Genomic DNA, 27,638 nt, shown 5'->3' on the forward strand with positions numbered 1-27,638 from the left:
ATTTTGAAGTCTACTTTGTCAGATATGAGTATTGCTACCCCAGATTTTTTTTTTCATATCCATTTGCATGGAAAAAAAATTTCCATCTCTTCTCTCTCATCCTGTGTGAGTCTTTTGTTCTGAGGTGGGTCTCTTGTAGATTGCATATATTTGGGTCATGTTTTCATATCCATTCAGCTACCCTATGTTTTTTGATTGGAGCATTTAATCCATTTATATTTAAGGTTATTGATAGGTACTTATTTATTGCCATTTTAATCCTTTATGCCTATGTTTCTCATTAAAGCACTCCCTTTAGCATTACATATAGTACTGCTTTGGTGGTGATAAACTCCTTTAGCCTTTTTTTTTTGTCCGGGAAGCTTTTTATTTCACCATCTATTTTGAATGATAGCCTTGCTGGATATAGTAATCTTGATTTCAGATCCTTGCTTTTCATTACCTTGAGTATTTCATGCCATTCATTTCTGGCCTGTAGCATTACTGATGAAAAATCAGCTGACAACTGTATGGGAGCTCCTTTGTAGGTAACAAATTGCTTTCCCCTTACTGCCTTTAAGATTCTCTTTGTCTTTAATTTTTGGTATTTTAATTATGTGTCTAGGCATGGGCCTGTTTGGATTCTCCTTGCTTGGGATTCTCTGTGCCTCCTGAACTTGTGTAAGTTTTTCCTTCACCAAGTTAGGAAAGTTTTCTGCCATTATTCTTCAAACAGGTTCTCTATCCCTTGATCATTTTCTTCCCCTCTGGTACTCCTGTGATGCGAATATTGTTACATTTCATGTTGTCTCACAGCTCCCTTAAGCTGTCCTGTTTTTTAACTGTTTTTTCCTTTTGGTTCTCTGATTGAGTGATTTTTTTTCTACCCTGTCTTCTAATTCACTGATCTGATCCTTGGCTTCTCCTAATCTGCTGTGTATTCTTTCCAATGTGTTCTTTATTAGTGCTATGCTATTCTTCATTTCTGACTCGTCTTTTTTCATACTTACTATATCTTTTCTCATGCTTTTGAGCATCCTTTTCATCAGTATTCTGAAATCTATATCTAATAAATTTTTTATCTCCATTTCATTTAGCTCTTCTGGAGAATTCTCTTGTTTTTTCTTTGGGGGCTTGTGTTTTTGTCTACCCATTTTGGATGCCTGTTTGGCTTTGTGTCTATGCATTAGGTAGATCTGCTATGACTCCTAATCTCTGGTGCAGGACAATGTCAGATCCTGTTTATGACTGGCTCGGAGTACCCTGTTTGGAGCTATCAGCAGTCCACAGTTTAGGGCTTTGTCTGCTGGGGCTGGGTACCTTTGGGAAGGAACAAGCTGTGCACCAAGGTCTCCTTTTCCTAGCCCCAGGCCCAGAAGATCAGGCAAAGATTCAAAGCCTCCAGAGATCCCCCTCTGCCTACAGTCTGATTATTATTCAGTCTTGATTAGCTTCAGGCTATCAACCACAGGGTGGGGCTAGAGGTTTTCTAACAGGGTAGGACAATTGCTTCCTCCTCCCAGGCCTGGATGGTGAAGGTCTGCTGGAGAAAGTTGTCCTCTGCGGTATGTGGTAATGACTCAGCACAGGAAATCAGAGTGGCTGCCTTCTGATCTCTAACCCCAAAAATCCCAACCCTGGATTCTGCTCACACAGCTCTAGTCCAATTTGCCCTTCTTCTGCCAAACCCCAAGGTGAGTGGCTGCACCCAAAATTGTATGCATTGGCCCTTTAAGAGAGTGCCTGCATGTCCAGCCATCTCTCCCTGGCAGACAATTCTGCTGCTTTTCACATCCTGATGTTATGTGGCCACCTTTCTCAGTTCTGGTGCTCTGGGCTAGGGATCCCAGCTTGGGTTTCGACTCTAGTGTTCTCAATGGGACCCCCCCCCCCAGCTGAGACAACCCTCTGGAAATTGAGGTGCTGTCTGTGGGAGCCTGGCCAGCCCTGTCATGCCTCTGCACTTCCTACCAGCCTCTATGTGGTCTCCACTTTCTGTCCTTGGTTATCAGGATTCTCTCCAGCTAGTCTTCAGTTGATTATTCAGGATAGTGTTTCTATATTTTAGTTGTAATTCCAGTTTGGTCCTGGGAGCATATCATTATAGCTTCCACTTACTCTGCCACCATTTTGGAACTCGATAATATCTTTATTGTTTAAAGTGAGTTTCTTGGTTAAAAATAGTATAGGATAGATGAGCCTGGAGTTGTTCTGGAGTCACTGTATCTTTGGGAAATGTGGGTGTGACCAGTTTGTTTAAAGGGGCTGCAAGGCAACAGAGCTGGGAATATGGGAACAGCTCTGAAATAATGAAGGAAACAGAGAAATCAACCCACACAAAGAAGCATGGCAACAAACCCAGTTGATGACTTAAGGTCAAGTTGAGCAAGCTGGAAACATAGGCATTGGGTAAAATTCCAAGTGGAGGGCTGCTGCCGCCTAGGAAGTTCACAGTATATGCTGAAGATCATGTCAGGGGGAGTTTAAGGACAGAATCCAGCTACAGAGAAGAAATGAGAACAGAGGCTGGGACTCTGTGATACTGTCTTGAAGAACAGGGAATCTGTTTCTGGGAAATTGGGTGGAACTATCAAGGAGGTGGGGCACCAAAGGCAGAGGGGATCTTCTCCAAGGCCAAATGGACAGTGATACCCTAGAGCTCATTTTATTGGCACCTGGATTGTGTGTCATGTGGGATGAGCTGAGCCAGCAAGTGACAATTATATAAGTTCAACTTCAGTTAGCTGGTTATGTCAGCTGTGGAGGCAGAGGTGTGAAACCTTGAACTTGGAGGTTGTGTGTAGATGTGGAGAGGTGTGAATCAGTTAAAGAGCGTTGTCCCATGCACTGAGAAGTCACCAGTTTGATTCCCGGTCAGGGCACATACCCAGGTTTCAGACTCAATCCCCAGTGCGGGGTGTGCAAGAGCAGTCGATGGATGTGACCCTTTCACATCGATGTTTCTCTCCCTCTCTAAGTCAATAATAAAAACAATGAAAATCAGCAGGACTTGGTGATCAATGGGCATGGAGGGCAAGGAAGACATGAAACATGAATTTCTGGGTTTTGACTCATAAAACTGGTTGGATAAGGCAAGGTTCTGGGGAGAGATCATTAGTGCAGTTTTGGACATGTCAAATTTGAGGTGCCACTTAGGTATCCTAGAGGTCAGTATATGGGGCTGATCTCAGCAGAGAAATTAGATGTAGACATTTAAATTTGGTAGCATCTGCACAAAATGGTGGAGGAGGAGATGGCATTGCCTAAGAAGAGATTAGGAAAAAACTGAAGTGGTCTACATCCCCAAAGCTGCTGTATGTCAAGATGAGGCCAAACAGTGATGTGAATATGTACTAATGCAGACACTACTTTTCACATCAGTGAGCACTGTTTGAGTAAAGACACAGAAGCCTGATGGAGTGTGGGAAGGTATGGAGGTATAATGGGAGCTGAGGAAACAGAAGCAGAACATCTGAACAACCTTCTGAGAAACTTGACGGAAAAGAAGAGGTGGGAGAGGGCAGATGCTGAAGGGAGAATACGTTTAGGGAAGGGGTGAGACAAGCTTTATTATCTGAAATATTTGGCTGAAACTGAACAGCTTTGAATGAACATAATAAAAAAATTGAGCTTTGGGAATAAGTAGACCATGCAAAAGAATCAATGTTCATTAAATCATTTTCTGTGTCTCTCCTTAATTGGTGACTGGTTTTCAGTCATGACATATTTGCTTGTTAATTACTATACTACCTATTTGATACTTTTATAATTCTCTTAGAACAGTGATGGCGAACCTTTTGAGCTCGGCGTCTCAGCATTTTGAAAAACCCTAACTTAACTCTGGTGCCGTGTCACATATAGAAATTTTTTGATATTTGCAACCATAGTAAAACAAAGACTTATATTTTTGATATTTATTTTATATATTTAAATGCCATTTAACAAAGAAAAATCAGCCCCAAAAATGAGTTTGCGTGTCACCTCTGACACGCGTGTCATAGGTTCACCATCACTGTCTTAGAACATGGCTGAAAAAGATCCAAAGAAAGACTTGAATTCCTTAAGACAGGATGACTACATTCTTGATTGTGAATCCCACAGTAAGAATGATACTCATGGGAAAAGGATTTGGCAAGTTCCACGTGTCTCCCTTTTTATGCTCCCACTATAATCACAAGCAACTACGTACTTCAACATATTTTTTAAATGATTTTAAGAAGAGGGAAGGCTACTCTCTGGAGTGTATAACATGCCCTTCAAGTTGACTTGAAAGGTGATTAATTATAGCAGTGTCTGTTCAGTTTCAAAGTTCAAATTAAATGTACTTCAAAACTCTTAGTAAAGGGAATATATTTTATACACCTGTCACTTATGAGGAAGGCTGATTTAAGTCAAAATTCTGAAGGTGGCAAAGCTAATCATTAGAACTGGCACACCCTACTCTGTTGAATAAAAGAATCATCTAATAACCCTTAGTGGCCCTGTAATTCTACATGAGTTCTGTGATTTCAGAATTGATGTGGTTCAAAGTTGGAAAGGACTTGAGAGCTCACTGAGGCTATGAGGGGACATGGCTGAGTGGTCAGTGGGTGAGGAAAAAGTTAGAGCATGTGCTGAGGGCTTCGTGCTGCCAGTCCAGTGTTGTATCTGCTGCAGCAGGAGTTGGTGAAGTACAGCATGAGCCAAATGCAGCCTCATGGCTGTTTGTAAAGTTTCACGGGAACACAGCCTCACCCATTCATTTACATTCCCTCTATGGTGGCTTTCGCTCTATAGTTGGAGAGTTGAGTAGTTGCCACAGAGATAGCATGGCCTTCAAACCCTAAAATACTTACAGCCTGACCTTTATAGAAAAGGTGATGAGCCCTGTGACTATAGCATTGGCTGCCAATCCTGGGGGCACTTTAGAATCACTTCCCCCAAAAAGTACAGGGTGCTAGGCCACACTCTAGACCAGCGGTTCTCAAACTGTGGGTCGCGACCCCTTTGGCGGGCGAAGGACCCTTTCACAGGGGTCGTCTAAGACCAGCCTGCATATCAGATATTTACATGACAATTCATAACAGTAGCAACATTACAGATAGGAAGTAGCAATGAAAAGAATTTTATGGTTGGGTCACAACATGAGGAACTGTATTTAAAGGGCCAGAAGGTTGAGAACCACTGCTTTAGACTTTATCCCCAATCTTTCAGGATGGGATCTAGGAATCAGCATTTGTAAAAAAATGGTTTTAATGCTCAGGCAGTTAAGCATCACTGCTTTACATCGAGCTGCTTCTAAAGCACATTACCTTGAAAACACATTTCAGGATCCAAGTGCATTTTTATATGGGATACGAGGCTGGATAAAACCCTCCAGAGCAGCGCTTCTCAAAATGTTGCTAGTATGAGAATCCCCTGGAGGGCTTGTTAGAGCTCACCTTGCTGGGTCCTGCCCCCTGAGGTTCTGATGGTAGACCTGGGCTTGGGCTGCAGAACTGGCTTTTCCAACAAGATCCCAGTGGTGCTAATGCCGCAGACCCATGACCACACTGCACAGCACTGACTTAGATCAAAAGGGCCTGCATCTCTAATGAGAGAGAAAGTCAAGTCCTGTGAGCCGGGGGATGGGGCTGAGGAGAGATTTATGGACCAACTGCTGGGATTGTTCCAGACCCCATGGTACCAGCCCTCACTCCTCTGCTCAAATCATCTTTGTGCTCCCTCGCCACTCCATTCCACCTGTGATTCAAAAGCAAGCTATTCTTGTTCCAGGTCTCAATTCCCATATAGGTTCTCTTTTATTGTGTGTGTGTGTTTTTTAATCCCTGGGTGCTGTTTTGGGTCTTTCTGACTGAAGAGAGGTGGGATGGTAGACGTGAGCAAATTTCAGGCATAAAGAAAAACCAACTATATGTTGCAAAGTAGTACAAAAAGAACAGCAGGAGTTGGATAAATATTTGTGGAAATCGTGAATGTGAAAACACAAAATGAAGAAAAGGCAACAGAGACAGGCAGAGACAGAGAACCTTGGAACCACAAAATGACTTTATTTGGAACCAGAAAGCAACAGCAATGATGAGAATAGTCTGGGCCGAGTGAGGGTTGGCAGTGTGACTAGTACCAGGGCCTGAATTTGTCCGGGTGACAGGAGCAGGCTAGAGAACTGACTTTCCATTTATGAACTCAGCGCATCAGCGCCAGATCTTCATTACCCTCATCAGTGGATTCCCATTGACACGAGCTTGGACTGCTTTGCAGATTTTGTGGGGATTTTGTAAATCATGTTGAAAGTGAAGGCACCACTGCAGGGAAGATCTCGGGGTGCCCTTTTCTTCTCTTTTCGCTATCTCAGGCATGGAATCCATGACAGGAAAAGTAGAAAATATTTGTGAGTTTTGCTTTAAAAAATCCCCAAAGAACAAGAGTTTCTCAGGCACGGCACTACTCATATTTTCGGCCGGACAATTCTTTGTGGTGGGGGCTGCGCTGTGCATTGTAGGATGTTGAGAGCATCCCTGGTCTCTACTCATGAGATGCCGGTAGCACCCCTCCCAAGTTCGAACAACCCAAAATGACTCCAGACATTGACAGATCGCCTCCTTGGGGAGAAGCACTCTTCTGAAAACCACATCCCTCCCCCATTATTGTCTTTGTATTCTTTTTCACATTTTAGAAGGGTAGACCAGATAGATCAACTTCCCAACACCAAAAGCTCATGCAAATGAGCATCTACGCGTGTCTCTGCAATCAATGCATACGTGCCTGGAGCCAAAATGGAATTTCCCGTTCACTGGAGGGCGCTAGTTGGGTTCCGCAGGGAGTTCAGGGTCAACACACCAGTACCATCATCAAATGCCTGCTTCTCATCTGCCCTTTTCCTCTTCTCCAGCAGAAACCCTCATTCACATTTGCAGTCAGTTTTTGGAGTCTTTTTCTTTAAAAGCTGGAAAGAACATCTTCCGCCAGGCCCTTCCTCATCTGAAGCCATTGAGATTCCTACTTGCATGACATGGCCAGCCATTCTGACATGGGATCCAGGTTTCTTCCTTTGTAGCCACGTTTCTGAGTGTTGTGTTGTTTTTTTAATGAGGACTGGCTGCGTCGTCATTTGTGAGGCTCAGTGTCACATGAAAACGCAGGCTTTTGTTCAACAAGTAGTAAGAATCTCAAGATGGCGACAGCACTGTTCACAGAAGCGTGATGTCGGACCTAGCAGCCTCGACTGGCACTCCATCCATTTTGTTGTTTTCATTTAATGGGCACGGCCATCTCTTTCTCCCCTGGATGACGATGCTTCCGAAGGAAGGACCTCAAAAACAAACACCGTGACCCCAATCCATTTAAAGAATTGTACTGCGGCAAGTGTATATAGCATATATTTTTCAGACTTTCAAAAAAAAAAATCCACACGGCAATCTTTTCTACATCATTACAGCAATGAAAGTAAACAATGTGGCCTTTCACCATATACATATTTTCTTGTAAATATGACAACATGGACATAGTAACTGCTACTATCCACAATGTTTTTAAGTTAGCAAACAGTGAGACTTCCACAACGAAATTATAACATAATTCCTGGTCCTTATAAAAATAGTCAAAACATCACCTAACAGCTTGCAGTGAAAATTTGAGTAGGAACTGCTTTAATATTGAAAAACATCATGTTCATGGAAACATCATCCTTCTGGTAAATGCTTTCCATTGGCATCATAAGGCAAACTGTAGCATTTATTGGTACCTGGGGACCATGAGTTTTAGACCCTTTTATTTAAAACCTGTTAATGTACAAAGTGCATTAAAATATCTGTTCTCCAACTACTAAAAACAGTATGTAAAAATTACTAAGACAACACTTTCAGTTTACTCTGGGAAAGCACATACACATTGTTTTATATTATAAAAAAAATCCTATTAAGTTTCCAGAGAATGATTTTTTTCCCCTTGAGGTGTCCATCTTTTAGATGTGAAATTGTCCTAAGTAGCTATCAAAATATTCATCTGGGTATAAATAATATAGGAAATATATAGACTCTATCTGTTAAGAAAAAGGAGAGCATCTGCCAGTGAAGAGGACAGAGGCACTGGGAAGCCACCATGAAGTCCAGACTCGAAATCACATGATGTGATGCTGAAACAGCGGGTCTGTGAATGGAGTGCAGGGGAACAATTGATTTGGTTAAAAACAATATCACTACAGACAATGCCTAAACCCACCAGTCTGTTCAGGCAAGATGGCCGACCGAGTAGCCCGGATCAGTATGTTAGCAAATGAAACGATTTAGAGGTGTCATGCCCTTGGCCAAGGAAGAACCATTGCCAAGTTCCAGGTCCAAGGACTGGACCTTACTTCATGGACCATTCCAAGCTGTCAGATCAGCTTGGCTCTTAGCAGATTCTATTGGCAGGTTCCAGTGTGGGAATAGCAAATTTGACTTTTTGTGTGTGTCTTACAACTCTATGGTGAACTATACTAGAATATACAGAGGGACTTCTACAACTTTCAAGCTGTGTTTAATAACGGTCAGTTTATAGTAATGTTGGAGGCACGTATACTAGCAAATAGTACTTTATGCAACGTCCCTTGGCATTATCAACTCACAAATAGTGTTTGGGGGATGACTTATATTTGGACATGGTAGTGGCAAGTGGGGCCATGTGTCGATGTTCTGGAGAGAAAAATCAATGCACAGTGGTGCTGCCATTTGTGATAGGAAATGTTTATTTCCTCAGCTCCAGTGACAAAAGAGAAATGATTTGGGGAGTGGGAAGGACAGGACAGCTATTAAATGTAGTGAAGAAATTTCACAGGCCTAAAGAAACTATGAAAAGGAAGAATGAAATAGATTTATATCATGAAAGAGAATCCTACTTCTGATAAAACACAAATCAGCTTGAGTTTCTGAATCATCAGGATTCAAAGTGACTATTTTCAATTGCAGTATCATTCTTAATGTTCTCCCAGAATCCTTAATCCTGGGAAGAGCAGGGCAAACTATGGCCAAAGGTTTCAGAATCTTTCTTTTCATCATTATCCCACCAGCCATCAGAAGGCAATTAAAGATTTAGCCATGGCAGATTCCAAGATCGAAGGTCAACTCTTCCCATTCTCTTTTGCTCTCCATTGTAGTTGACCTAATAAAAGCTTCCACCATCACAGTTAAAACACCTCAAGATAAACCAAAGAAATCCCATTTACTTCCCTACTAGGTTCAAAACTATGTTTTATTTTTAAAGTAGTTGCATTTCTGTTATGCACAGTTATAGACTGTGATGAAATAAAGGAGGTAAAGAGCTGATAAATGTATGGGCCTCTTAATGTGCAAAACCAAATAATTCCTAAAAGAGTTGTAATCCCGGTTATGTTTCTTTTATAAATAATCTATAAATTTTCCTGTAAATACAAAAGAAAATTGGAAGAAAGTATTAAAGACTGTACTTAATACAAAACACAGTGGGGGGGGGGGGCTGGAACTAGCCCGTTTTGGAACCTATCTTAGCTGATTTCTGGATTCTTTTTGGCGAGATTTAACACCACACTCTGGAAGCCTGTGCTCTCTCTGCCCCCTGAATAGTGGCCACAGCCTTTCTCTTCCCAGAAAGCACCGCCACACGGCCAGGTGCTCACGGCAGCTGCTCCGTGCAGTCCAGATGGTCTGGGATGGGAAGCCCAGTTATAATGGTCAGACACTTGTTCCACACGGTGAAGGTGGGGCACACGGGCTGCGAGAACGTGATGTCGAAGGTGTAGAGGTGGACGGAGTTCAAAGCGTCGTAGAAGGCGACGGAGCCATTATCATAGTCCAGCAGGATGCCCACGCGCCGGAGGTGAGGGGAAGGCTCGATGGGGATTTCCTTGCTGTTGTGTCTCACCACCCAGTTATTGTGGCAGCGGCACAGCGCCCAGGAAGCCGAGTTCTTCCCAATCCACTCGTGCTTCGGGGCCGACTTGTACGCAAGGCCAATGGCATACCTGCAGGAACAAGACAGCAACAGCACAAGCAGTGAGCACTGAATTTTTCAGCTGCTGCCACGTCTGCCATTTCCCACAACTTCAAGTGCACTTGGCAGAAGGCAAGCAGGGAGCATGGTTTCCACTTACGGGGATCAGTTCCTTGTGACCATTCAGCCTCACTTTTCTCATCTATAAAACAGGGGGTTATTTTGAGGAATAAAGGCAAGAATGCAGTCCTGACTGGTTTGGCTCAGTGGATAGAGCACCGGCCTGTGGACTCAAGGGTCCCAGGTTCGACTCCAGTCAAGGGCATGTACCTTGGTTGCGGGCACATCCCCAGTGGGGGCTATGCAGGAGGCAGCTGATCGATGTTTCTAACTCTCTATCCCTCTCCTTTCCTCTCTGTAAAAAATCAATAAAATATATTTTTTTTAAAAAGAATACATGTAAAATCCTGGACGCGAAGCCTGGCCTGGAACATTCAGTAACTGTTACTTTATTATTTTTGCCTAATGACACATTAATAAATAACAGATTCAGAATTTAAACCTAGGATGACTCAAAAGACCACAAACTTAAACAACATTTTCTAATGCTTTCCTTCACCAGAAATTGTGGAATTCATCACTGCCAAGAGCCCTTCTGCTTATATTTCCTACTACACTTAAAATTGTGAATGTCTGAGCAGATGGTATCCTGGTTATTCTAAATGTCCTCTCACTGCTCAAAACTATGTTAATAATTCTTTCTACAATCTTCTAAGCTTCTTCATCTTTTACCCCATGAAGGTAAGGCTCCGTAATATTTGTAGTATTTCAGTTATGAAGACAGGTGAAACCCATCCTTCTAATAAAGAGTGAATGAGTCAGCCCTGGCCAGTGTGGCTCAGTTGGTTGGAACTTTGTCCCATGCACCAAAAGGTTGCTGGATCGATTCCTGGTCAAGGTACATGCCCAGGTTGCAGGTTTGATCCTTGGTTCGGGTGTGTGCAGGAAGCAACTAATCAATGTTTCTTTCTCTCTCCCTCTCCCTCCCACTCTCTAAAAAAAGTCAAAAACATTTTAAAAAAGAGTGAATGATTCAGTTCAACTTTTAATATGTTATAGCAGAAACTAGTCTAACTAGATTGACATAAGGTACCATACCCAATGCAGAGAAAAACTTCATTGGTCTTTGATAAAATGACATTCTTTTAAAAATCACATGTTGGGTTTAAAATACAATCACTTTAAGAGTAGTACGTTTAAAACTGAATATAACACACCATCATTGATTTAAAAGAAATGGAATTGGCAATCCATTAATCTCAGTGTGCCAACCTGTTTGCCATCACTTCAGCCTCCTCTTCCCTTTCATATATCCTGCCCTACATCATAGGAAGAATCCTGGGGCTACATTTTCCAGAATCTTCTTTCCAGTAGGAGTCTGGATCAGGGTCTGCCATGGCAACTCCCTGGCACAAGATCCAGAAGTCCTAAGAGGAGGGGAAACACTCTTCCAGACAGCAGAGGCAAGGTTTCCAGAAGCTTCTGGGTGAGCTCCTGGGCATACTTGCATCTGGGCTGTGGGGAGCCTTCTAGCACCCCTAGTGTGTCAAGACTTCATAGACAGGCACAGCAGGCTCCCTGACTTGTGCTTCCAGCCCTTGCTGGGCTCCAGGTTCCCTTCCTCCTTGGAGAACCCAAGGTGAATTCTGTTTTCCTGTTGAACCCTAACTGAAACACTTGGAAAATATTTTTGTTTTGCAGTTGTGTGTATTTTCCTCATAGAGGGCCTCTATGCGCTGGTAGACACCCTTGCCATTTTTTTTCAGATAATTTGGAACCTATATTTGCATCACAAAATAGCCATATGTCTGTACTGTTTCCTGGTTGCTGCACACCATTTTTATTTTTTATTAAAGAACTTGGACTTTTATTTCCAACTTGAACCTTAACTGAACCCCCTATGAAGTAGCTGCTGCAGGTATGACTGACTTCATTCAGCAAATGGGAAACGCAGAGAAGGTTAAAATTAGCAGCAGAATTCAGGATCTCGCCCTTCTCCCCTTGACTTCTGTGAACCCCTGTTTACTTAACACCATTTCATCAAAACCAAGTGCACATGAACAGCATCAGAGAGTAAGAAAATAACTATGTGTACAGTCCATTAAGCAAAGGAAAATACCATTATATTATCATTAATCTGAAAACCGATGCACATATTTCTACTGAACTTGAAAGGAGCAGGCAGAAGGTAATGTTCCATTAAGTTACACAGTGAGACTCGGAGAATTAAAAATGGATAAAAATTATGTTTCTCAGAGCAATGTTAACATGCCCCATTGCATGGATCACAACATGCATGTTAAAGTCAAGACTCTATTTCATGAGAAAATGTCATTAGCTGTTGCAAATCAAGGTGTCACAGGAATTTGATTGTAAGGGTCACCCCTTGCTCACTAAAACCTCCCAGGAAATGTTCAACCATGTTCTACACAAGAATTTTTCTGAAATTGACATAATCACGTTTGCAAAAATCCAAAGGGTGGCAATTAATTTTAAATTTCCTCCCCCTCATGCGTTGGTTTTGACATCTGGAGGGTGTTTTCAAGGTAATGCTGATCTATGTTTATATAACTGAAGTGGTCTGGTGGAATTTCCCGCACCATTCATCAATGCGAATGAGATCATAATGATCAGGTATAATTTGTCATAAATAATTATTAATGGGCTTGTAATTATTTAGACACTGGTTTCCATCCCAGATTAATATAGCACGTTAATGAATTAGTAAAGTTTGCTCTTTTGTACCTGCAAAAATTCATTGTATTGCCCTTTGGGCTTTTATCTTGCCCCAGTGTAGCTAAAAACTGTACATGCCAGCCTGGACCAGAGCCGAGTGGGGCGGAAGGATTCGTTTTCCATCCTCCAGCAGGACGTTGGAACAGGAAAAGGTCTGGGCAAAGAGAATTGTGATGCTCACAACAGAAGAAAGTCTCCTTGGTTAGCCAATATAGGGACCATCGGTGGGAGAAAGGAGACACTCAAGCTTGTGATTTCACTTAGTTGTCAGCTGACTTGTGCTAATACTATAAGGCACTTAGGCACAATGTATGATTTGCATAAATTTGAATTGAAAGCTTTTTTATAATAAATGTTTTAGCATCTTTATCTCAAAATTGCACTGTTATTAATACTCATCATCATCAGGTTATGCACTTTTAAGCCTTTTCTAAAGCCAGGATTAAGCTACTACTCATTAAGCACACCACTGTAAGCCCTAAAGCAGTGGTTCTCAACCTTCTGGCCCTTTAAATACAGTTCCTCATGTTGTGACCCAACCAGAAAATTATTTTCGTTGCTACTTCATAACTGTAGTGTTGCTACTGTGATGAATCATCATGTAAATATCTGATATGCAGGCTGGTCTTAGGCGACCCCTGTGAAAGGGTCATTTGACCGCCAAAGGGGTCGCGACCCACAGGTTGAGAACCGCTGCCCTAAAGAGTAATTATAATGTTTTGAAAATATAGCAGGTTGGGTAAGAGCAGGGATCAGCAAACTACAACTCACAGGCCAAATCTGGCCATCTGCTTCTTTTTATAAGTGAAGTTTTATTGGTGCACAGCCACACCCATTTGTGGACATATGGTCTATGGCTGCTTCACTACAAGGAGAGTTGAGCAATTGCGACAAAAATCACCTGGTCTGCAAACCCAGAAATATTGGCTCTCCGGCCCTTTACAGGCAATGCTTGCAGACCTGCGGTTAGGAGCTTGCACTCTGATTGCAGACTTCCTAACTCTGCCACCTATGCGCTTTGTGACCTTGGGCATGTGCTTCAGTCACCCCCTCTGTAAAATGGGGCACTAGCACCGACCTTTGTAGGGTTGTTAATATAAATGAGTCAACATTTGTAAAATCCAAGGCTAGTGCCTGGCACACAGCTGTGCTAGATGAGGGCTGGTTAAATACAAATAAAATAGCTCCCTTTTTGTGCAATAGCAAACAGGTATTCGTGAGCCAGCCGGCCAGAGTAAGGCGTGAAGTTTGTGGCTCTGGAATAGGCAAAGGCAGCTCTGTGAGGTTCACTTGGCAAGGTAAACTAATTCCAACGTAGACTGCACCCTGACCTTTCAGGCCACTGGTCGGCAAACACATTAGTCAACAGAGCCAAATACCAACAGTACAACGATTGAAATTTCTTTGGAGAGCCAAATTTTTTAAACTTAAACTATATAGGTAGGTACATTGTTATTCACTTAATTAGGGTGCTCCTAAGGCTTAGGAAGAGCCACACTCAAGGGGCCAAAGAGCCGCATGTGGCTCGCGAGCCGCAGTTTGCCGACCGCGGTTTTAGGCTGAAGTTCCGAGGCTGGATCTACCAGGCCTTGTGAAGAGATTCCCAGCCTAAGATCACCACTTCCCCACAGCCTTTAGCTCTCCGCCATTTGCACCAACTAGCCCCGTCTAAAAGCACACCATGTACAAAACAATAGAAATTAGTTTTTTTTAAAGAATGAAGAGTAATGTTTCACAGTAGGTACTTTTTCCATAAAGGGTCAGAGAGTTAATTTTTCAGCTTTGTGGACCATAGGATTCATAGGATTCTGTCATAACTGCTCAATGCTGTGTGGCTCAAAGGCAGCTACAGACAAAATGGAACAGCATGGGCGTGACTAAACCTTTATTCACAAAAACAGCTGTAGTCTGCTGACCCATGTTTTCAGGCATGAAAGAACCGTGTTAGCATACTAGCTCTCCCCGGGGATGAGGACTCTATCATCTTAGCTGCCATTCTTGCCATAAATAAAAAATGGATAGACTTACAACACGTTATTTTTCTTATTGGCTGAGTAGATTAGATGATTGCTTGGGAAATATTCACTCCCTCTTCTCTCCTCCATGGGAGGAATATACTTCCTGCACCATTGGCTTTGGGCTTGGCCGTGTGACTAGCCAATGAGAAGTTAGTGAACACGATGCAAGCAAAGGCTTGACGTGTGCTCACATCGTCAGGCTTGTATTCTTGGGCTCCTGGAGAAGACCATGACCTGCGTAGCCCACACGTCCAAACAGGATGAAGAGACACATAGAACAGACCTAAATCCAATCTACAGCTTAAAGCCAAGCCCCGCTGAGGTTAGCCTTGCTCAGCTGACCCACAGATGTGGGTGTTAAGGAGCAATAATAAATGATTGTGGCCCTGACCGGTTTGGCCCAGTGGACAGAGCGTCGGCCTGCGGACTGAAGGGTCCCAGGTTCGATTCCGGTCAAGGGCATGTACTTTGGTTGCGGGCACATCCCCAGTAGGGGGTGTCCAGGAGGCAGCTGATTGATGTTTCTCTCTGATCCATGTTTCTAACTCTCTATCCCTCCCCCTTCCTCTCTGTAAAAAATCAATAAAATATATTTTAGAAAAAATAAATGATTGTTGTTTGAAGCCACTGAGTTTTGGCATATTTGTTAGGTAGCATGACTGTAGCAACAGCTGGCTGATCAAGGTTTTCTGCATATAATTCTTCAAGATGGACCCTGGTATGGGTGGATGCTCTGACAAAGGATAGAGTGAAATGTGCCTTTTTATAATTGGAGACAATGGATAGAATTGCCTACCATGTGCTTCCACTTATGACCACTTCCCAGTAGTGCCGGCCACTGTCAATGAACACGTTCCCCGCGACGCCGTAGCTCCCTTGGCTGGTGAAGCGCTCGGGGGTGTGACTCTTCTTGGATGATGACTCATCACGTTCCACTGTCAGGTTATCATGAGACACCTTCAGCTTGCGATGTGCAGATTTGGGGTCCAGTTTGAATGGTTGGCCTAGAAACGATTGACAAAACAAGAAGAGGAAAAGGACTGTTTATTTCAGCCGTGGGCAAACTACGGCCCGCGGGCCGGATCCGGCCCGTTTGAAATGAATAAAACTAAAAAAAAAAAAAAGACCGTACCCTTTTATGTAATGATGTTTACTTTGAATTTATATTAGTTCACACAAACACTCCATCCATGCTTTTGTTCCGGCCCTCCGGTCCAGTTTAAGAACCCATTGTGGCCCTCGAGTCAAAAAGTTTGCCCACCCCTGGTTTATTTACTAAAAACACAGTCATGACATGTCGCAAAGGTATATTCCACAGAATTAACCTCAGTGTATGTATTTATTCATATTTTTCCTACTTAATCTCTAAAAACATTTTGTCAGCAAAAGGAGAGGAGAAATTAGCTTCATGGTTCAGAGCATGTCCTAAACACAAATATCAGGAGTCAAATAACGTCATTTGACTACTGAAGGCCAGGATATGGGTTCAATGAGGGTCCCCCTGAAAAACAGTCATTGCTCCTGTTCACTGGCTGCTGGCAACCCTCTAACATGGCACCACCCTGACAGGCTCCAACATGCTTTCTCTTGGGAGGTCTTACGTAAAGAAATACCATGTCATATAACATAACATTTCTAGATCAAAAAGATGTACAGAAAAAAGAGGATAAAACAAAACACATTGAGGAGAGACACAGAGAGAGAGACGACATGCTTATGAGACAAGTGTATAAACCAGATCATTCTTTGTTGCGGGGCCGTCCTGTGCATTGTGGGATGTTTCCCATTATCCCTGGCCTCCAACTACTTGATGCCGGTAGGTAGCATCCACCTCAGTTGTGACAACCCAAAATGTCTCCAGACATTCCTAAATGTCCCACCTGGGGAGGGAAGCAGAATCATTCTTGACTGAGAGCCACAGACCTAGGCAGGTATCTGAAGTAAATAAAGGATTCCTGAAGACAGAGGTATTCATTTGCTAATCTGTTAGAGCAGTGGTCAGCAAACTGCGGCTCGCGAGCCACGTGCGGCTCTTTGGCCCCTTGAGTGTGGCCACGAAGTTTCAATCGCACTGTACGTGCGCGCCCGCACGTGGTATTTTGTGGAAGAGCCACACTCAAGGGGCCGCAGTTTGGCGACCGCTGTGTTAGAGAAAACATTATCATCTGCCATTTACTGTGTCAGAGCCCTAACTGTGTGTCAGACTTTATATATATATCTACATAGATGCCCCAATTCTCACAAGAAGCCCTCCAGGATTATTTATTTTAAAAATGGAAAGTCTGAAGCACAGAGAAGTTAATGGCCTCACAGCCCTTAAGAGTATGAGTCAGTTTTAGAACCCAGAGGTATCTGATGCAAAATGCACTAGTCTCCTCAGGCTCTCTACTTGCTCCTGAGGCTGTGAGCGATGCCTGAGACAGGAAAAGAAAGGGGGGCAGAGAAGGGAGAGACGACAGCTCTGCTGAGCTCACTGCACTTACTGTTTGTCTTCAACTTCCCGGGTTCGCTGCTGCGGCTGCCCGCCTGGTTGATGGCCTTGACGATGAAGATGTACTTGGTGCCGCTCTGCAGACCATGCACAGTATAGTGGTTCTGCTTGATGTTGGGCACGATCATCCAGCTATCGGCTGAGTTACACAGACCTGCAAAGTCAACCAGATGCAGTTCTTTGGTGCAAGCACAGGGCAACGTTTGCATAATTTTAGGTTACTTGACCCTTAAATGGCGTGCTTTGTCACTTCGTAGGGAGATAACAATATACTTGAGTGCTCAGTGTCTTGCCTCTAGTAGGTCAACCTATATTTATTATTATATATTCTTTTTGTGTGCTCTAAACCACTTAAAGCTATTCTATTGCAAATTCTGTTCAGTATAAATAGGAGCAGCAAAGATGGTTCTGTCTGGGACCTTAAGCACGGAATATGTGCTGTGGGTCGCCACTGATTCCTCCTTCCACCGTCACCCCCATTCTTATTATGATCAGCATTAAATATTTACATCTCATCAATTCTGAGACTCACAGAAGGTGAGAAGAGACCCCATTGCTCTATGGGAAGTTGACTTTATTTCTGTAGGTGTAGTAGATTGCATTTTTATCTAATTCATCACCCCGCCCGGGATCCAGGCCTAAGTGACTTGGCAGTTGGTTCCTCTAAAGCACGCATGTCAAACTGGCGGCCCACAATGACTATTTTTGTGACCCAGCCAATATAACGGTATGCAAGAAATGTTTTAATAAAAATGTCATAATTTAATTTTTACAATAGCCTGTTATACATAATCCTATATAATGAAAGCATAACATGCAAATCAACTGAACGGCAGAACGACTGGTCGCTATGACGTGCACTGACCACCAGGGGGCAGACAACGGAGGAGCTGCCCCCCACCCCAGTGGTCAGTGTGCTTGCACGGAAGGGGTGGGGGAGTGCCGCGGCCGTGGCGGGAGCCTCTCCTGCCTCCGCTGCAGACGGACGGTAAGGAGCAAGGGGTCCCGGACTGTGAGAGCCCCAGACTGCGAGAGGGATGTCTGTCTGCTGGCTTAGGCCCGGTCCCGGGGGGATCGGGCCTAAGCTGGCAGGTGGACATCCCCTGAGGGGTCCCGGACTGTGAGAGGGCACAGGCCGGTCTGAGGGACCACCCCCCCCCCCCTGCCCAAATCTTGTGCACTGGGCCTCTAGTTATTAATAATGAACTACAATGTTCACTAATGACTGATTACTATCATCGTGTTGCATTCATTTCCCTTATGCGCCTTACGCACAGGTGCACCATTTTTCTCCACTAATACTAGCAGCAAATATTTTAGCAGCTGATGGCCATGTCATTAGTCTTGGACTGACTTATTTGGTGGACACAACAGGAAATATTTTGCTTTTGGAGAACAAGAAAACTAGGTTTATTTCTGTTATGCTTATTCATTTGTGTAGTTATTCAATGTCTGGTAAGTTAAGGTTCAAGAAAAAATTAATTTTTATTAAAAATTATTTAAAATGTTCTATTATTTTATGTTAACAATTACTCATGAATTTCAGCCCTTTGTATTCAGTATGTCTCTATCGAAATAAACCTACATTTCTATGAAAATTGAAGCTTTTGTTTTTTTGTGGCCCACATAAACTTAAACCTTGTTTATTTGGCCCATGTTAGCCTTTGAGTTTGTCATGCTTGCTCTAAAGCAGTGGTTCTCAACTTTCCTAATGCCGCGACCCTTTAATACAGTTCCTCATGTTGTGGTGACCCCCAACCATAAAGTTATTTTCGTTGCTACTTCATAACTGTAATTTTGCTACTGTTATGAATGGTCATGTAAATATCTGACATGCAGGATGGATTTTCATTGTTACAAATTGAACATAATGAAAGCATAGTGATTAATCACAAAAACAATATGTAATTATATATGTGTTTTCCCATGGTCTTAAGCGACCCCTGTGAAAGGGTCATTTGAGTCGCTTGAGTCTAAAGAGACAGGATATATTTCCTTATCACATGACTTTGGGTGGCCACGTGACTTGCTTTAACCAATAGGATGAGGCTGAAATGTCAAGGTGCCAGTTTTAAGAGCAGGCATTACAAGGCCTTGAGAGCTTCTGTTGCCCTCTTGTGCCACTGCCATTGCCATGGGGAGAACATTCCCCAGAGTCTGCGCATCCAGACAGGATGAGGCACGAGGAACAGCTCTATTGCCCAGCCAATGCAGGAGGGAAGCCGGCAGAGACTGGCCAATCCACGCTCACTTCTGACAGGGCAGCTAAGACAGTGATCCCCGGGGTTGTGTGTGATGTAGCATTAGTGTGGCCATAGTTAACCGATTCCACAAGACATGTTCCTATGAGCACCCTGCAACAGCGGCACCGATGGGCAGCTCAGGGCCCAGTGTGGGACTTAGAAAAGCATCCACAGCCCTAACCGGTTTGGCTCAGTGGATAGAGCGTCGGCCTGCGGACTGAAAGGTTCCAGGTTCGATTCCAGTCAAAGGCATGTACCTTGGTTGCGGGCATATCCCCAGTGGAAGGTGTGCAGGAGGCAGCTGAATCAATGTTTCTCTCTCATCGATGTTTCTAACTCTCTATCCCTCTCCCTTCCTCTCTGTAAAGAATCAATAAAATATATTTAAAAAAGAAAGAAAAGCATCCACAGGGATTCTGACCAGCTGCATCCCTAGAATGCTTGGTTTCCGAGGAGAGAGGGGCTGTGGCGCTGGCTGCATTCTGCAGGATGTGGGTTGGGGAGGAGGCTGAGAATTTACGATGCTTGGAAGAACACGCAGGAAAAAGGAAGCCCATTTTGTTTGGCAGCTGGCTGATGCCGAAAACATCTCTCTCGTATTGGGTCCAACTCTCCTCTCCTATTTCCCCTGTCTACCCATCAATCTCCTCTCACAGAACCTTTTCCCAGCTCCCTGGTGACGGGGCTGTCAGGAAGTTTCCTGATTCTGGTTCCTGAGGGGCTCTGGACTCACCTCTCCAGCCTTTCCTTTCAGTGGGTTTGCAAGTCAAAGGGTTAGTTCTTTTGATCTTGAGGCAACTGATACCTTACCACACTCTCAAGCAGCAGTCCCTTAATCTTTCTTTGGTCTCACCTCTTTGAGTATCTAATACAACGTTTCGGTAGAAATTCACCCAAGCATATCCATACCAGCCCTCAAATATTTACATTGCATTTCAAGGTATTCACACCCCGTGAAGTCTGTCTTTAAGTCCTATTCAATACGTTCTCCAGCTTTTGAGTTAAACATTGCTCTGGTAGTCTCACAGTTGAGAAGAACATAAAAGTATTTTGCGAATTGTGAAAATTCCCCTCAGGGGATCGGTATCTTGGGTGTACCATATTTTCAGACACACTTTGTAATTGACTTTGTGAATTTTCTATCACCTCTTTACTTTTCCACCGGGAACATGTTCACCAGGAGGTCTGCCAGATTTGACAAAGCCAGTATGAAGCAAGGAAAGAATGTGCGGCTCAGAGAAGAGGGTGTGTGTGTGTGTGTGTGTGTGTGTGTGTGTGTGTGTTCATGTTTGGAGATACAGCAGGGCAGCTAAGGCACCATCCACCACCCCTTACCCCTACCCCCAATTCCCCAACTCTTAGCTCTGTTTTCCCACAAAGTTTCACTTGTGTAAGACCCAGGAAAATGTCCACAAATAGTTTAGTAACATGAGACTTTCCTTACCACATATCACTTTTGCTAATTTCTCACCTTTTCCTCCAACATAGCTGTAATAAACTCAATAGTTCTGGATAGTGCCACAGCCAAATACAGTGGGGCCTTGACTTATGAGTGTCCCGACTAACGAGTTTTTCAAGATACGAGCCGTCTCTCGGCCGATTTTTTGCTTTGAGTTGCGAGCTAAAATTCGGGTTATGAGCCAGCTTCAGATACCCCACCGCTAGTTGGTGCAGCGAATGTCACAGTGAACGCCACAACATCAGCCCAGCATCACGTGTCTCACGCGTTCACTGTTGATTTGACATACGAGTAATTTGAGTTATGAGCTCCGTCACGGAACGAATTAAACTCGTAAGTCAAGGCCCCACTGTAGTAGATTTTTGATCCAAGCAAAGAAGGGCCATTTTGAACTATGAGCTCTGGGCCCCAAGAAGCCTGTAACTCACTTTAGATATTTAATAATAATATTCCAGTAGCAACAAGATAAAGCACCGAGCTTTTCTATTGCCTAGGATTATCCATCCACTCCTATTCCTAAACCTTTGTCAACAGCACTCAGGCCCAAATGAAAACAATAACAGCATTCAGTGCAATCAAGGAGAATCCTATCAATGTCACTGCATTTACACTGTTTCTGTTTAATTGCATATGTTACAGCGAAATGACTATTGTGGTCCAAGAAAGCAAATGTAAAAATGTTTCAATAAACTTTACATCACTGTACAGCCCAAAGCTGGGTTTAATGTGGTAGGGGACTGCTTTCAGCAACATCATAAAGCAGATGTCTGGAAATGCTGCAAACTGCAACTTGGCCTCCAAGCCAAAGTCTTAACCCAACAAAAAAGATGTAATGTTGCACAAACCTTTTCCAAACCAAAAAAGGGGCCCTGACTCTCCTCAGTACTTTGAAGAGGTCACTCATTTTTTCCCCTTGAATATGAAAAGAACAACATGTTTATGAAGTAGTAACGTTTCATTGGGTAGCTTTACACTGGGACAATGTAGTTTCATGAATGCTAACAACTATTACTGTTTAGGTTTACTTTTCTATGATCACGATTGCCAAGGTAATAATCGAGAAGTTGATTAAAAATACCAAGAAAGCAACAATGACCACTTTCAGTTGGGGGACGGAATGAGTGGGATGTCTTGGAGTGCACCATTATTGCGTTGCTTGGCGTTGGTCTTGCGCCAGCACCGCTTAACTTCCTGCACATGGTGCCAAGCGCCAGACTTCTCTGCCTCGATACCCCACTGTGTCAGGTCTATTGACCAGGTTTTATTCATCGCTTTATGAAACACCCACTAACCATCCTGACCGAAACTTCACTTTTCTCCAAATTCACTTTCAATCATCTTTCAGGGTATCCCAATATTCACCGTTTCCAATTCCACTTGAAGTATTACAACAATGGGACTTGGAAGATAATTAAACCATCATGAAATGTAATTGAGTTTTTCAACTTGGTACATTGTTTTCTCATTCACAATGAGTCAGAAACATGTCCATAATGCTGCTCATTACAAGATCATACTGACACTGGGGATTTCATAGCCTTGTATAACACTGTCATCTTGCCATAAAACATTATATATAAAACATTATGCAATATGGACGCCCTTCAGAGAGGCCACACACTAGCTTCTAACATCCTTTGTCTAACATATTGGACAGAAGTGAACATTCTTTTCCTCTTTCTCTATAAAAATAGTACATGTTTAATAACTTTCATGACTGTTTTCAAAATGACTAAAGTAAATTAAAGACAGATAACTTACTTGCCATGAAATATTGAAGAAACGAATCTCTTGACTTTTGCTAATAAAAAATAGGCTGCTGGTAAAAGGCACTAATTTCAGATTTTAAATGACGCATTCAAAGTAGTTTTACATAAACATCATGGACAACGTTGTAAAAATAAATACTTATCTATGTGTTAATAAATTCATTAACACTTGTAATCATGAGTCTGTTAATAAAAATGAAAAGTAAAAAATTAGTAATGTCATTAAGTTTGCATTTGAATGTATGAATTTGATTAGTGGGGATCTTTTTATAAGATTAAAAAGCCCCATAGATATCATATAATTATCCTTCATTAAAGTCAGTTGTGGGAATTAACTAGAATTTATTCTGACAAGTGAAGGATTCATGAACTAGAGACAGTATAAAATTTCCTAGTGGCATAAGGAGCAGATGTTCCACATTACATCTTGCCATTCAATATAAGATCTGCAAAGGATATTCCTCCAAATGATAGGGCAGATGGTCAAATGACATTCAAGGAAGGCCTTTCACATGAAGATCATGTAAAATGCTATCATACAGGTAATCCTGGCAAATTACATTATTGACCTTTATCATACCACAGAAATATCAGCCTTTAAAAATGCAATAATGAATGAATATAGTCTTATTTTTGTAGGAATAATAACTTTGAATATCTACCTGATACCATTGTGGCAAATATAGAGCTAAGGCCTTTCCTTTTGTTATCTCAACCATGTGAGGTTAAACATTACCTCTTCTTACAGATGAGAAAACATTCAGAGGATGTTAAATCATTTGCCCCAAATTACAGAGCTAGTGAGGTCCAAAGATGGAATTCACATCCGGGTCTCCCGCAGTCACTACAAATATGTATAGTATTAATAAAGCAGAAAGTAATCTGAAAATGCTCGATTCTCAGTTATCCTTTTACTTAAATTCTTTTTTTTGCAGTTTGATTCCGTTGTGATCAGGACATCACTACATTGGTTTAATGCGCATTAAAGAGATGAACAAGTCCCGATACCAACAAGCTGATGAGAGCACTCCAGTTAGATGCGCACCTGCACTGTCACTGTTTCCCACCTGTCCTGGGAGAATGGGCCTTTCTGGCACTGTGGTTAGATAAGGCAGGTCCCTCATCTTCATTAAGCCATTTGCAGTTATTTCCTTGTGGTAACTGGTTTCCAGGGATAAAACACCTTATCTAGAATCACCCAGCATAAAGCTCTGAGTTCATGGTGCTCAGTAGTGTTGCTGTTGTTGGATTTCTGTACGCACAGCCCTTTCTCATCTATTCCATTTATAAGTCTTGTTTGGTATTAGTTTCCACGTCAACAGCATGGAGGTCAAGTTAGTCACATTTAGCCACCTAAGAAACTCCTAGTTTCAAGCTATAGCAGAGGTTCTCAACCTGTGGGTCTCGACCCCTTTGGCGGTCGAACGACCCTTCCACAGGGGTCGCCTAAGACCATCCTGCAGATCAGATATTTACATTATGATTCATAACAGTAGCAACATGACAGTTATGAAGTAGCAACGAAAATAATTTTATGGTTGGGTCACAACATGAGGAACTGTATTTAAAGGGCCAGAAAGTTGAGAACCACTGAGCTATAGATATATTCCTTTCGTTTGGGCTCAACCATGGGACTTGCTTGGACAATGGCATGTCACAGACAGGGGCTTGAAAGACACGTGTGCAATCAGGCCTGCCCTTACACCTTCACCTCTGCAATCACCAGGAGAACATGTTTGAGCTCAGTGGCAGCAGAGAGCTGTGTAGCAGTTGAGTTGCTCCCATCATCAGCCTGACATTCGAGGGAGCCTAACCAAGAATAGCAGGACCTCTTAGCTGCCCCCAGCTGATTCCAGCTGCACAAGCAATAAACATGAATTGTTCTACTCTACTTAGGTTCTGTGGTTTGGGCTATTCAGCAAAAACCAACCGATACAAGGCCCATCAGTCCAGGCCAAGACTATATGTACTGTCTAAATGCCCATGGTCATTTGATCCAAGAAATTGCAGGAGAGATATAATGGACATGCCCTTGTGTGTGGCCTCCGTAACTCCCACTCCATATTATTCATGACTTTGTATAATCCTCTCTCCTTGAGGGTAGGCATGGCCTATGATCTGCTTCTAATCAACAGATATGGCAAAGGACAAATGTCTTATCTATCATTCCAGTAATATTACATTATATGGCAAAGGTGAAAGGAGTTTGCAGATGTAATCCGTTGACTCCGAGTTAATCAAACCGAGAATATTCAGGGCAGGGCTAAGCTAATCGATCAAGCTCTTTAAAGAAGGGCTTAGAGGTGAGAGAGTTGAAGTAGCAAAGCTCTCGCTCTCGCTCTCGGCTTTGAAGAAGCAAACTTCCATGAATTCCACAACAATAATGAAATCAATTCTGACCGCAACCTGAGGGAGCTAGGAAGTGAATTCTTCTTTAATTGGACCTCCAGATGACAATGCGGCCCAGCCAATAGCTTGCTTTCAGCTTTATGGAGCCAGTTAAACTGTGCCCAGAATCCTGACCCATGGAAACTGAAATAATAAATGGGTGTTATTTTAAGCTGCTAAGTTTTGGAAAATTTCTTACACAGCAATAGAAAACTGATGTAATTTTTCCTGGATCAGGCAAAAACAAATTCAGAGAACTGTAACATTACTTCGTGGGCTAAGAAGCATCCTTTAGGTATAACATGACTCCAAATGTTTCTTTTTCTGGTTACATTATTCGCTCGTCAACAAATGGTGCATCTATCAATCCTCTGTTTGCTTTCACAGAACCTACTCTGTTTTTGGACACAATGCTTATTGATCCCAGTTCACTTTTGCCAACAAATCATCCCTCCATTTCCTTCCTTCCTTCTTCTTTTTTTAATCCTCACCTGAGGATATTTTTCCATTGATTTTTAGAGAGAGTGGAAGGGAGGGGGAGAGACAGAGAGAAACACCGATGTGAGAGAGACACATCAATTGGTTGCCTTCCGCATGCCCTGGACCAGGGCCAGGAGCCTGCAACTGAGGTAGGTGCTCTTGATCGGAATCAAACCCGGGACCCTTCAGTCCACAGGCCGACACTCTATCCACTGAGCAAAACCAACTAGGGCCCCTCCATTTTCTATCTGCTCTTCTCACACCTTCATGCTGTCCTTTTCTGATTGTCTTGGAATTTCTGACCATCTTTCGAATTTCATCTTTTTTAAATGAATGTTTGATACAATCTCTGGTAACATTTTCATAAAAGCTTCCAAGGCAGGCCAATTAGGGAGCGGAAGGCAGAGGGTTGAGGAGGGGAAGCTGGAAAAGGGGGATGTGAGGAAGACAGCGGGAACCATTTGTTGGTATGGGTCATTTCTACTTTAGTCCTTTAGAAGCGGGGTCTTTCAGCCTCTCCCTTTTAACTAATCCTAAATCAAATTTCTATTTTAAGCATCACATGCCTCAGATTTACTTGTGCTAGGATAGAACAGTGTAAAGAGAGAATAGGTTTATACAATAAGAGCACATTAAGCTGATGTGGATTTATTCAAAACATTTCTTGGTTGAAAAGTTACTTCTATTTTATTCTTTGACATATTTCTATTTTTATTTGCTAAAGAAGTTTCAAACTTGCTCCCCTGAAAAGTCCATTCTTCTGGTCCTTTGCCATTTACTCAAGTCAATTTAAATAACTCTGAGGGTGGGGAGGAGTGTTTCTATGATCACCTTTCTGGCCAGCTACTGCTCCATGAGATCAGTGAACTATCCCTGATATCAAATAGCTCACGGGCCCCAGTGACAGAGGAGCCTCTCTGTGTTTCACGTAAGGTCTGAAATTCTTCCCAGGTGGGGGGGGGCAGTTATCGACATTTCAAATGATGGCCCTGGTCTCCGAATGGGCCCAGGTAGCTGTTCTTTAGCTGTTCATTTTAGTAAATCCTTTTTTAAAAATTGTGAAATAACACTCAGAAAAGTACATCAAAGTAAATGTATGATATACCCATGAAATAACCAGAATATAGCCAGACAGTGCTGTTAACCCCATGATCCCCCATGTATTTCTTCCCAATGGTGCCACTCCCCTCCCATCCCAAAGGTAGCCATCATCCTGACATTTATTTATAGTTTTTACACGTATGCATGCATCTCTAAACAAAACAGTTTATTTTTAAGTTATGGATGTGTAAGTAGAATCATGCTGCGTATATTCTTTTGTTTCCCACTTAAGATTCATCCATGTAGTGTGCTAGAGATCATAAATTTTCAACACTATTTGGCCAGTTATTTTTACTAGTATAGTACAAGTTAGTGCTATCATTTTCTTGGTTAGGAAAAACAAGCCAATAAATATTGTGCATTCTTTCTTTCCTTATCTTCCCTTGATGTTTAAATTCAGAAATAGAATTTACCAGAAAACAGTTACCAGACAGAGAAATCAGTAGGGCGTTTGATACTCACTGACAACGTTGGCTTGCCCGGTGAATATGGTGTACTGGAGCTCATAGGAGACCACACTGAATTCATCATCAGAGGTCCAGTGAACAGTGATGGTGTCATAGGAAGCCGTGCAGAGCTCTTCTCTAATTGTGGGAGGGTTGGGAGCTGTGGGCATCAAGAATGGTCATCAATGGAGAAGCATTCAACTCTGGGATACATTTCAAAGATGTTTGACAGTCAAAGCGGGCCTTTCTAAATAGCTCCGTCAGGACTCCTGTCCTCGAGATGCTGACCCCAACTCAAACGACATTGGGTTGGTCTGTTATCAGTGTGACTTTTAATGGGTAGTGTGACTTCAACCTGCCAGCATGGACTTATCTCTATTTATTCTGAAATCATGTTTAGAGGTTAAACAAACAATACTCTCTCATCCACGAAGGAAAACAAAAAGTAAAGAAGATAAACTTTTGATATCCTATATAATAAAAGTATAATATGCAAATAGACCAAATGGTGGAACGACCGGTTGGTGGGGGGGCGGGGCCAGCG

At 42.7% G+C, this 27,638-nt stretch overlaps 1 protein-coding gene across 2 annotated transcripts in view; it reads right to left on the bottom strand.

The window, feature by feature from the left end:
• Positions 1-7,321: 7,321 nt before the first annotated feature.
• MID1 (midline 1) overlaps positions 7,322-27,638 on the bottom strand; it is a 158,948-nt gene continuing 138,631 nt past the window's right edge. For both annotated transcript variants that reach the window (XM_006104183.3, XM_006104181.3), the window contains exons 7-10: positions 27,111-27,254; positions 17,201-17,362; positions 15,514-15,721; positions 7,322-9,934 (exon numbers count right to left, since the gene is read on the bottom strand). In XM_006104183.3, coding sequence (XP_006104245.1) covers positions 9,586-9,934; positions 15,514-15,721; positions 17,201-17,362; positions 27,111-27,254 — 863 coding nt within the window. In that variant the 3' untranslated portion in view covers positions 7,322-9,585. The remainder of the gene's footprint in view (positions 9,935-15,513; positions 15,722-17,200; positions 17,363-27,110; positions 27,255-27,638) is intronic.

The sequence above is a fragment of the Myotis lucifugus genome, unplaced genomic scaffold (assembly GCF_000147115.1).
Source record: "Myotis lucifugus unplaced genomic scaffold, Myoluc2.0 scaffold_551, whole genome shotgun sequence".
NCBI lineage: Eukaryota > Metazoa > Chordata > Mammalia > Chiroptera > Vespertilionidae > Myotis > Myotis lucifugus.